Below are 12971 nucleotides of genomic sequence, written 5' to 3' on the forward strand. Positions count from 1 at the left end.
TAATTGAAAAATCGTCGATAATGATCGATAGTGATTGCCTACCAATCGAGCTCGTTTATCATCGATTCGAGACACTTCTAAATTTGCATGAAACTTTGAAAGATATACAAAGAGAGAAAACCGAGCCAATTATCGATCATCAACACTTTCGATTATGTGATTGCGTCCAACACAAAGAAGTCGCAAATTCGCGAAATTTTTCTCACCAATTGGACACTTACTTGCTCGATTCCGATAACACGTGATTGCGCGCAAATATTTATCGATAAATTGTCAACATCCTTCGCTCGGACGCGATGCAAATCAGGAGAGGATATCGGCGACGAGACAAGCAGCGATAACGTATTAGATTCTCAAGGTATACCTGGACGAGGAATATCACTTTCTTATACTCACTCTTATACGTCACTTCATCATCAGTTAAACAAAATGCATCAGTTAAGGAAAATGAAAGTAGAGAAGCAAAGATACAAACGATATTTCATGAAGAACTGTGCGCGAGAATTCGCGACCCGAACACTGCGACGTGAGAACAATCCTGTGTTATGCAGTCCTCAGAGTAAGAAGGAAAGAAAGTTGGATTGTTATGAAATATAAAATAAATATTTTTATATAAATTATTCAACTCATATGTTTCATATATATTACATGTGATAATTTCACAAAATTTAGTCTCGATATAACGTCCACAACTTTTCTTGTAAAATTAAAATTTTGTTACTATTTAAAAATAATTGATAAAATTTCTATTTGTGCAATATATCTCGATCATCTATATTTTAGTGAATTAATGTAGCGTACATACATAACTCTTTCTCTTTCTCTTTTGTGAAAAATATCATGGTATAAGGACATGCATATATAACGAGTCATATACATGCATATAAAGTTTGCGTAGAGAAAAAAGTCCATGATGCAGATCAGAGAACTTTAAGGAAGGAGGCGAGAGGGGGACTGTTCATATATCGGCGCAAAAAAGTCGCGCAGAATGGTAATTTGCCCGTTGATCATTATTTATTGTGATCCTCGTGCTACGCGGGCGGACGACTGGACATTTGCATGCGAAATTGGCGATGGCATAAGGGCATGAATCTCCTCACGCACGGCCGGACGCACGAGCAAGAAAATGGGGCCTGCCTTACGCAATTGTACGTTGAACAGTGGTCAGGGATCGGCCGCGTCTCTCCGTTGGCACGTTGACACGTACCATTTATACCTCATCATGTCCGTGGAAGATCGGCCGCGCGAGCGAGCGGTCTGCGGTGAAAAAACGCAGGGGGCCCGCCCCACGTTTCTCCCTTCCATTCGTCGTTTTGCACGTCACTCGCGGCCAGGAACGCGGCAAATTGAAGGTGTCAGTCGTGGTGGAATATAGATCGAGGGCCCGTCCGCGTGCCCGCCGTCGAGAGCAAAGTTTTATGCCGGCCAATTCCGCAAGAATCTCCCGTACGCGCGGCGGAAAATTAATCCAAGCATGACTAAAGAATACAATAACATTTATTCGTCCAACGAAACATATCTTAAAAAATTAAATAATCTAAATTTTTAACCAATTACTTAAAGTCAAATTAATTAATTATTGTGAACCATTTGAATTTAATTGAAAAACGAATGTAATATGTATGTATATGTATACATTTATACATATACATATAATTTTATCATAAATAGTTATATATATTAAACAATTGTTTAAAAACGTAGATTATTCAATATCTATATTATTTAATATATAATTTAATATATAAGAAATCTATTATGTAACTTTTTAGATCAATGATAATTTTGTCCAATACAACAGATACTTTTACTATAAGTTTTTTACTGATTGTGAGACAAAAATTAATATAAAGTAAGATTTTACTGCCTCGCATATTGCAAAATAAAATTCGCGATGCTTGGCAACAGGACTACAATCTTATTGTTAGACAGAATTGTCGAGATAAAGAACGAATAACGGTCGCAGCGACGGTAGTCTATCATTACTTAATCAGAGATCTGCTCCAGTTTACCAACATAGTGGCTGGCTTAAGATCGGCAGATCGAATACGGCAGCGTAAACAAGAATCTTCAGTCGTAGACGGATAATTTCATGCACCGAGTAGCGCGGTAGCTAAATAACTCAAGAATCCCGGCGGGTCTAAACGAATTGTTCGCCGAGCGTTGTAAATCAAGGAGCATACGCGGAGTGATTATTACCTACCGCTTGTGAAGGTAGAACCTAACGACCGTGACGTAACGCCGGGAAACGATCGAGGCAAACGAAAATGTTAATTGCGCGACAATATTCCGCATCGATTCTTACGAGCTCGCCCGTCACGATGCCGATCGTAGAACCTTTGTAGGAACCCGTCTCTCGTTCGAGAATTAATGATCACTCGCAAACTCGGTCGCTTAGTCAGCTGATATATTTCTAGCTCTCTAGTTCAATCAAATCTAACAAAGTGGTTTATGTTAGAAGAAATATATATCATCTTATTATCTATTTAAAATTCAACTTTAAAAAGTTAAACTCCTATTTTTATATACGTATGTATGTGTGTGTCAAGTTAGTAAAATTTATAAAAATATTCTATCTTCTTTCTTTCCCTCGCCTTAATGGAAGAGGAAAGTTGTGCATTCTATAAAGAATTAAGTTTAATTAATTTCCATATAGATCCGCTCCTGATCGTTCATTATACATGCGAGAATGTACACGTATGTACGCATGCAAGACCGGAGGGCAGCGATTACGCAACGTGAAAGTCGTCGATGGAATTCACTCTTACTTCGACTTCGCCCTGACCTCCGGTATAATGAGAGCGATCTGAATAATCTGGTTAGACGCGTATTTGGCAATGGACCCGTAACCGCTTTAATAAGTATTAAGCGTTCCGCCTCTTGCCATTTGAAGGCTTAGCATAGGCGTGCGACTACGCATTTACATTAATATTCAAATTAGATGATGACGGCGTCACGTGCTGATGAAAAGATTTGATCGAATGATAAATATCGCCGCTTTTTTACAAGTTAAATTTTGAATCGACAAAAAAATAAATATTTAATCAATTCGTGAGACACATTTACGCATTTTGCATACGTAATTAATGATAATCCTGTTGAATATAGTCAATGTCAATGTCTCATTTATAGCCGAGGTTGTTTAACGTTTTTATTGGTTATCTCTGCTGCACATAAGCGTGTGATCTTCCTATATACATTCTCATCTTTTTTTAGTCCGAACGATGATTGGTTGCTGCGTTAAACTAACGCAATATTATACCGTTAAAATAAAAATTTTTGATATTGATCCGTCGAAGAAAAAAAATATTTCAGACCGCAAAGGAGATTAAGCTTTTATCAAGATTACATCTAGGTAAACCTTGATCGTCGATTCAACAACCGGACATGTATGATACCGCGATGTGTTTGAGTAACGGGTTCGTACCGAACCATGAAGTTTCCGAGGCTGGCCATTCGTACGGTATCTCGTAAATAACTGTGTAACCGCGGACGATAGTTTTTCGTGTCTTCTTATCTCTGACAGATTTCCACGTCACAGATTTCCGCCTTTTTTGCATGTATTTTTACAGTAAAATTATACATATTAAATATATTAATTAATTTTTTATAAGCGTGAGAGATTCAATAATATGAGAAGTACATTTCTATAATTGAAACGATTAGAATATATAGAATGGAGGAAAAAATAGATAGAAAAACAGAAGGAGACAAATTGGTTCATTCAAAGGGAGACGGAAAGAAAGAGAAGTTTTAGAGTTTTAGTTATAAATCGATTAAGCCGAATTACTACTGGAATTACTATTCTGAACCTGACACCGAGTATAGTAGGCGATTCAAGGGAAGCCTGGATGTGTAACAAGCGAAATCGAGGGCGAGATCGATCTCAGCCAAGGCGAGCACGAGCTTACTGATGAATGAACCGGCACGATAGAAGTCATAATGGATACAATCGGAATCGATTTCCTCGTTGGCGTAGGCGATACGTGCCGCGAGAAAGTTCTTCGATTAATTTATATCTCGCAAGCCTTACGGAAGTCGATGAAAAACCCCGCGTTCCTTTGCATGCGTTTTCTTAATCTTTATTACGCAGCCTCGCGCGCAACAAAAAACGCGAAAACGCATAGGCGCGCATAAATCGCGGTTAATGACAAGTGCACGCATCGTGATGGTTACGTAAAGTGTTTGACAGCGATAGCTACACTCAGTCGGGAAAATAATTTTATAATAATTCACACCATAATAGGCTCGTAATAGAAATATCTCTGCACTAACAAGCTATTGGACTCGTTATAGCTTGAGATACTTTCCCTTCATTCAGAACTGGTTACGCTCAATTAATTGCAACTTGTCTGTTGCGTACTTTCATTTATAATATTTCATATCCTTATGTGTATCCTATTTTGTTTTCACTTGAAAATAATTATTATAAATAGAAAATACGTGACAGATCTATTTGCTCATCCCATATTTTGACGGCGCTAAGTAGAATGCATAAAGGTTTTACATATGCGCGATTATAATCGCTCTTAATGCCCCCTAATGCCAAATTTGTCCTGGTGGCGTGCAGAAGATGCGGAATAAAAATGAGAGAAGAACCTAATTAGGTATATCCCGAGTGAATTTATTGCCCACCGTTAACTCGCGTCGCGCGTTTATCTCTGTCCTTCGCGAAGGGACATTACAATTTAATCCAACTATATCGCGCACCGTGAAAGCCGATTAAGGATAAATTCGAAATTGGCTGTAAACGTTCGGAGGCGCCAATAAAACATTCGTGATATCCATTCGCGGAAAGAACGTAACGATTGCGGGGATTCGCGCAACACAACAGGTTCATTGTAAATCAATTCAAAATGGCGAAAATGCGATGTGTATATAAATCGCTTGCGAAACGATACGAAGATTTATATGCTCGTATTGTAAATACCGTGCGGCACACGAGAGAGCGAACGTACGTTTATATTTGGCTATAAATTTCCGCGCGATTGCTCCTGCGTCGCGCTGCAAATCGATGGATTACCGATGTAATCAAAGCTCGCGTGACACCGCCGATCCTCGGATCGTCGTCGAAGATCCCCGCAAATTCGATCCTCGATTGATTCTCCCGATTGATCTCGTATGGATGATTAAATAACGATTACGATTACATAAAATTACTTTTTAATACATTAAATTGATCGGTGAACTGTAAATGATAAAAGTTTCTCGCCGGAAAAATGTTTAGAAAAGCATATTAAATTTCTCGACTTATGCAAGAGACCGTGTATTAAATCGAATAAATGTGTTTAACAAGATCTAAATCGCGCGCTATCGAGGATTAAGGTAAGAAGGAATCGCGATGATAGCCTTAGCCTCACGTAACGGTTGCTGATTTAATGAAAATTATAGTTAGGCGCGATGTAGAGGCATAACTTGATCAGTTATTTATCTACGCGTTGTACGGCAATTTAAATTGCATTTATGAAACTGGATCTTAGGATCTCGTTAGGCCGGGCTATAAATGTCGATGTTCGTTTCGAGACGCGGAGCGAGCCGTATTAACAAAGTGGGTCAAATTGACATTGTGATTTCGCAAAGGATTATTAGTTGTTGGCCACGGTGATTTTAATGGTGTGTGCTCGAACGTAGGTAGGTTTATGAAACCAGTCGTCGCGAAACAGCGGCCGGTTTTTCTACCCGTTATACGAAAGCGCGCGCCTCAAAGTGGAACGAGTTTTCCACGGCGTAGCGCGTGTGCAACAACGGTAACGTTTGTCACGTTCCGCGTGGAGAATGAAGCCATGGAGCGCTAACGAACGGGCTAGACGAAACTAGGCACGGAATGACGTTGCGCACGTGGTCGTTCGCCTCGTGTCTTCTTGTCACGAGAAAGCGAAATCCCGTAAATCCCTTGTCAATGAAATGTCGCGTGTTTCACAATAGCGCGTTTCTTTTCTATACAGAGAAATTCTGAATCTTTTGTAAATGAAAAGAATGCTATTGATAGAAGTAACGTATGAAAAGATATAAGATATCAACTTATAAATATCTTATTAATATTTATGTAATTTTATTATTATTATTATATTTATATCTATTTTTATTATTTTTGCAAATCTGTTTTTAATTATATAACTGTCTTATTATATTTCACGTGTAATTTTACTTATGTTGCAGGCTGGTTCTCAGTGGTCTCCAATAATAGCGGTACCGGAAATGCCAGAGTGTACAGAAGAGTCGGTGCGTTGGTGCGCGCTGGAGTGCCGGCGTTCTTACTCGCGAAACCATTGCGGGCTTACACGTTGACGCACTCTAAAATGGGTAAATTATTTTAATTATAAAGTAAAAATATCTCATATACATCTATATAAACTGCATCTTTTAATTAAACTAATTTATATATAATTTTACAACTCTTTATATACTATGAAGCTATTGAATGCTATGAATACTATTGTAGTTTATATATTTAATTATAATATTTATTGATGATATACTGATAAAGCGTTAATCAAATCTCAAGAACTATTTCTTTCATTTCACGATTTAAAACTACTTAGGCAATATTAATAATTCTTTTTTCGCGCGCGCATTCTCTTTCTGACGAGTGTGTTAATCGGAGATTATTTACATATATCTCGCGTCACATCTGCCACCCGTCGAGTTTATTATTCCGGCCAACCCAAGTCCGCATTTTCCATGGACCAACTGTCACGATTGTGACTATCACCCGCTGCGATCTGCTTGTGAAAATATGGCTCGTTACGAGCTACAAACCGCGATTCGCTTACTAGTATGTGCTTATGTTAATAATCTAGATTATTTTTCAAAATGAGAAGATCTGCCCAGATTCCTTGGGAAAGTGATACGTGGAGAAATGCAAAAAATGACGATTGTATATATACAAACAAATGAATACTGAAAGATCTAGCTCGTATTTAGCATAAAGGTGATTTTTAGTAATTATGAAATTTTTATGATTATGTATTTAATTTTAATTTTCTTTTTACGAGCAGAATAGTTTACATGTAGGGGTTTAACGCCCTATATAATTCTATGCATAGGTGCTTACATATTTTCTTCAGAGTGCAGCGACTGGCCGTGACACGAATGTCAATGTGTCCGTAATGTGCGGTTCTCGTGGCGTATGTTCGCACTGTCGGTCTCCATATTCGTGCATTTAAACGTAAGGCGAGCTTTAAACGCGACAGGCACGTAACGTAATAGGTATGCGGCTCAGTGAAAGCCGTTTGCGACGCGCGTGCATAAACCCTGTAAATGCGTATACGCACAGCTTGCGGCGCGAGTATTATATCGTTATATGCACCGCCGTAACGATTATGATTTACGGTGGAAAACGGGGGATTCCTTCATCCCTCTCGGCTCCTTTTCCTGGTCCCTTTCATGACATGTACCTCCCTGGACATGTCACGTCAGTATCCGTTATCCAACACGTTTCTTGACGTTAATTGCTCGCTACTCCGCCTTTCGCTAGCTTAGGACATAGCAACGGTACATGATCAAGGCATGCGTCATTGATTTGATATAGAAAACCGTTGGTATAAATAACATATCAAACGGTCGATTAAACTATATATAATTATATCAGAAACGCGTGAAAATTTTTTTTTGACAAGATATGTTGAGTAATGCTATGTAAAGAAATATTTCTGCCTACATACACAGACATCTTGGATCAAAGTTTCGAAATCTACGAAAATACTACGAAAAAAATCATGTTAGATAGTTTACTATATTAACAGTTCAACTGTGGTACTTTATCTTCTCATTATCAGATAAACTTCTATCTATTTTTCTCAGTTGATTTTGACATATTAGCATATAATTGAGACATATTCTATATACGAGCTAGTTCTCAGCATTCTCACAACAGCTGATCTAGCGCGTTGCATGACATTATGTACCAGTATTGCCTATGCGAATGCATGGGTGAAATAACGCTAATAAGCTAAATTAACAGTTATACCCGCGTTATTAACTCGCGTGCATCGCCTTTCACAATGGTAAAATACTTTTTGTCAGCATTAATTAAATATGAGATAACGACATAATTTTCTTTGTATTTAACTTGATGATGTATTAGACATACTCCGATTAAATATCTCTATAAATTATTTCTATAACATAAATATGCACATAAATATCATTAAAGTTAGCTTAAACTTTATTCTCCGTCTCTTTCCACAGTTCTCTAAAGAGACAGAAGAATCAATTAAATCTCAATATTAATAAAATAGTCCTCCGATCGATACTAAAAAAATATTGAAAAAACACGTAAAATAACATAACGATATAGGTACTCGAGCCTAAAATTGTGAAGAAATTAATTTTTGCTGCTAATGATTAAAACACTTTGAAAAATTAAAGAGCGTGTTTAAAAATATAAAAAAATATTAATAAAATAGTCCTCCATTCAATAATAAATCTCAATTGAATTTCACTAATGCTTGCGGAAATACGTTTACGTTAATTTTCGATTAATTTCTATCGCGCAGAGAATGGAAACTTGCAAGCCCATTACACGAAGACGACGGTGCGCCCTGGCGAGGTCCTGCGGCTGACCGCCGTCTTTCAGGATACACGTCGAGCTCCGGTCGCCAGTGGCGTGTCTGGAATAGTCCCGGAAGGCAAATCCTCGAGATCCTCTGAAAGGGATCAGTACGCTCAGTGCTTGGACTCTCATGGGCACGAGCTGTTCGCACCGCTCTCGGCCAGAGGCGAGTTCTACGCGATCTGTCAAAGCGGCAGCCTCGACACCGGCAGTGACGCGGTACTCTACAGAGTTCACCAACTCGCCAGGAGGGATCTTCCCTTGAGGGTAAACTTTATCGCGTCTTAAAATTAATGTCGTATAACGCAATCATTCTTATCTACTTCTCGTCGTCCGTTTCTTTCTCATAACACTGACAGGAAGTTGTTACCATTTTAGTATAATAATAATGCGAAAATAAAAAACCTCGCAGTGCATGAATTAATTTTTTTTTATCTCTGTATTATAGAGATCAGTGATTAATATGAATGAATGCATGATGAAACATAAGTATAATATTTTTTTATATATACGCACACTTTATTTTTCTTCCTCTGCGTGTCTCCTTTTTTAAAATTATATTTTTATCGACTACTGTCGTATTCAAGTTTTATTAAGGATAACTGTAAATTTCTTTTGACCAAGAGCTCGTGTGTATGATCTTCAGGTACGTCTAGTTGCTGGACCTCTGCCCATACCGCTGCCCCGAGATTACAGTGGTCTGATGCAATTGGAGAATGCAAACAGAGGACCTATAGTTCTCGGCTGCGCGGTGCCGTTGATGCCCGAAAGACCTTTACCTAATTCCACGGTGCCGGAGCTTTTGGAACTCGTCGCTACCGGCCCAACCGCGCCGCGGGTGAAAAGGGCACGATTGGGATGCCCTTCCGAGGCGAGACTGCTTGCATCGCCGAAAATGCAGCGATTACTCTCGGCTTGCAGGTAAGAGTCGCAATTATATGGAGAAATATTATTTGCATTGCGTGATATATTAATTATTTAAGATACGCAGTATTAACCCAGAAAATGTCTAAAAGTTAGAATTAATAAAATCAATATTATATAAAATATAATTAATTCAAAATTAATTAGCCCGAGATATTAATAGTGCAGAGAAGAGATTCTTTTTTAAATATTTGTTAAAGTTTACATGTTTGAGGAAGATTGTAGAATTAATTCAATTAATTTAGTTCAATTTTTAGCTCATTGTTAATTTCAACGTAACAAGAATTTTGTTCATTCGATTCTTAATATATATACGATCAAGAAATTATTTTGTTAGTCGTACTGCCACATACAAGTAGCTTATATATATTATACATGTATAAGAGATAAGATGACACACTAGATGAGGCTACTTTGATACCGCTTTATAGAAGAGCCTTAGACCAGCGGGCGACCGAGCCACGAGTCGCTCCGCCGAAACAGGCGTCCAACAACAGTCAGCTGAAAGAGCTGCACTTGAAGGAGATTAAAGCGAAGCCCGAGGCGAAGCCAATACTGCAAAGCCTGAAGGAAAGTCTGGAGCACATCAAGAAGACGACGATCCGCGATCGGAGCAACAGCCGCAATGTCGGCAACAACAATAGCTTCCTCGACAAGATCTCGAGGATAGCACAGGGTGGCAAAAGCAGGAACCCGGCCAAGAAGTCGGCGTCCTTCACATTCGCCGTACGACCGGAGATCAGTATGCGATCGCCCGAGAGGTACGCCAGTCTCGAGTCGGAAACGAATCTGATGCAGGCAGCGCAGGCGTCGTCCAGGCAACAGGTGCAACGTTCGATCTCGACCAGCGTTCTCGAGGTACTGACCAGCAGCACGGACATGGATCCGCCGTATTCCAAAGTTAGAGATAGCCTGACACCGCTGCCTCCCACGCCGCCGCCAAGACCGGAAGAGATCTACGCCGAAATCTGCGAGCCGGGCAGCAGTCCGTTGCGAGATTCGTCACAGGAGGAGGATAAACTGCCCCCCACAGGAAAAAACGGCACCAGGGAACGAGATCGGGGGGGTTACGTGAAGCTGTCGCTGTCTCATTCCGAGGTGTCCGACGTGTCGGCGAGCACCGGTGACGATGAAGAGAGCATTTACAATACTGTGTGTTGAGAGTGCGCGTCTTCTTCTGTCGGGGATAGAATCAACATCCGTTTACGACTCGCGGTAATTCACTTCATGGTTAACCGGAACAAATGACGTGACGTGTAAAGAGTAGATAGGTTACGGAAATTCTTGGACACAGCTGTGAATATCGACGAACATCTGTAACCGCGAATGATATTGGCGAACGTTTGTCTTGTAAAGATCGTTTGGGAGAATTTCTAATGTTAGAATGGTCGAGCCAGTAAATTTTCACAAATGTTTTTTTAGCGACGAAGAATATAAAAACCAAGTGGGATCTTCTACTATTAAAGGAGGAGGCAAAACGGAAAGATACGGCGCGTTTTCCGGGTTGGAGAGAAAACACCGGGAGACGGAAGCGATATATATCGATCGCGTCCGCGAAAGATGAGGATTGAGATTAACGGCTCGGCTCGTCGCCAAGGAAATTACTTCGCTAGCAGTTTCTTTCGTCGCGGGAGGATTCGAGTGTCGAGGAGTCGCCGATACGAACGTGAGCGTCATGGGATACCGCGTGGAATGATTTACAAGGCTGTTGACCGAGGAAAATGATCCCGTAATTACGGGCCCCAGTACACGCTGCTGCAGCGGATGTAGTGGGGCACGCCAGCCGGACCTACACGCAGCAACGCTTCTTCGTGGGTTCCGTCATTAAAGAATCTGTCGCAAGAGGCATGTTAATAGTAGCGGGTTCTGCGATTACCTCGGCCACGGCCGCTGGGTGACATTGATATCGGAAAAACGCACTCAAAAAAAAAAAAATCTGTTTATCATTGAAAATTGTTATTGATGAATTGATTCTAATAATAAATGTGTACTTATTTCGGCAATAATAAATCAAACTAATAGAACTTTCAGATCAAATTCAAATTCGTCATTATTAAAAATTCTATACGGAAAAAAAAGCTTCTTTCTCTTCTATAAAAAATTTCTATTAACATTTAGAGACCTCAAAACCACAGTTTACGTCACGAATTTAATTTGTCATTGACAGTGACTTCTTGTGGTTATCTTATATGATCCCGAGTTCGGTGTTTTGTAAGACAACGTAAGAACACGACGCGAGGAGTGGAATTTTTTAGAGGGAGTGATGACGCTTTATGTTTATATGTGATCACGTACGAGGGGAACGTGAAGCGGATCGTTGAACGTTGATCTAAACTTCCGGAACACGTTCGAAGCCAAGTGTGTATCGCGGAACATGCAACCGAACATGCGGCACGAAGAAGTCGACGTAGAATGTAAACGAGCAGGTCGGCGGCTTTTAGGAAGAGGAAATTACCGACGTCCTTCGAAGGTCTAGGTCATCATCGGCATCGTTGCGGCTCGGAACGAGATAGGTGACGATAATGGCCTGTGGTCGTCGAGCCGAGCCTTGACTGGGGCGATATTTTGTGACGATTAATTCATTAGCTCGTCACGCTTCACGGCATTTGGTTTCCTTTTCGATGTACGATGACCCCGAAGTTTTGCGCACTCTTACGCCCGATTGCGTGACGTTGCGCGATTGGCTGTTAAACGCGTGATTACAAACCTCGCCAGTACATAGCAGATATTGCGTTCGAAACGCTTCGAGGAAACCGGCAGATACTCCTGTACCTTTCTCTTTTGCTCCCTCGTCTATTTTTTTCACTCTTTCTCTTTCTCTCGCATGACGAAGCGCTTGGAGCTGCTAGTCGGTCGCTGCATCGTACGAGCGAGGATGATGAAGAAAGGGCGTAAAAATCGAGGGAATGATGGGCGCCTAATGGGAAATACCCGCGGGAGAACGCGAGGAAACCAGGACTCTCTTGCTGAAGATTCTCAGAGGATCTTAACGGGTGTAATCTTGTCTAATTCGACGTCTTCGGCGTCCCTTCTCTCCCTTCAAATCGCGTGCGCGTGATAATGATGTAATATTTGCAGGTTTTGTGTATATTCAAATGAAGTCGTTAGTGGAAATAAAGACAGAGCGTTTCTACAACGAAATACAGCATCGTAAAATGTATTCCTTGTCAGCTCCCTTGTTAATGTTAGAGTAAAATCATCTTGAGCTTGTCGCAGAAATATGCAGGTAAGTGATTTTTTAAAATAATATAATAAAATAAATATAATAACATTTTTTATAATATCTACTTTATAATACTTAATAAAACTGTTAATATCAATTTTTAACTCTAATATTATACCTACATATAAAAGCTCTATTATATTAAAGATATTATATAAATTAATATTTTATAAAACTATTAATACAAAATATCCAATATAGAAAAATATTTATCAATACATTGCAATATACAATAGTATTCATTGATCATAAAACTATAAATTATTTCAT

General features: G+C 39.7%; 1 protein-coding gene across 3 annotated transcripts in view; it reads left to right on the forward strand.

Moving 5' to 3' along the window:
- Positions 1-12624, forward strand: part of LOC145940361 (uncharacterized) — a 58772-nt gene extending 46148 nt beyond the window's left edge. For all 3 annotated transcript variants that reach the window (XM_083045422.1, XM_083045423.1, XM_083045425.1), the window contains exons 3-6: positions 6160-6303; positions 8499-8821; positions 9201-9475; positions 9910-12624. In XM_083045422.1, the coding sequence (XP_082901548.1) occupies positions 6160-6303; positions 8499-8821; positions 9201-9475; positions 9910-10639 (1472 nt within the window). In that variant the 3' untranslated portion in view covers positions 10640-12624. The remainder of the gene's footprint in view (positions 1-6159; positions 6304-8498; positions 8822-9200; positions 9476-9909) is intronic.
- The last annotated feature ends 347 nt before the right edge of the window (positions 12625-12971 follow it).

This window comes from Prenolepis imparis, unplaced genomic scaffold (genome assembly GCF_030444845.1).
Source record: "Prenolepis imparis isolate NDT839.2.m4 unplaced genomic scaffold, iyPreImpa1.0 SCAF_9, whole genome shotgun sequence".
In the NCBI taxonomy this organism is placed as follows: Eukaryota; Metazoa; Arthropoda; class Insecta; order Hymenoptera; family Formicidae; genus Prenolepis; species Prenolepis imparis.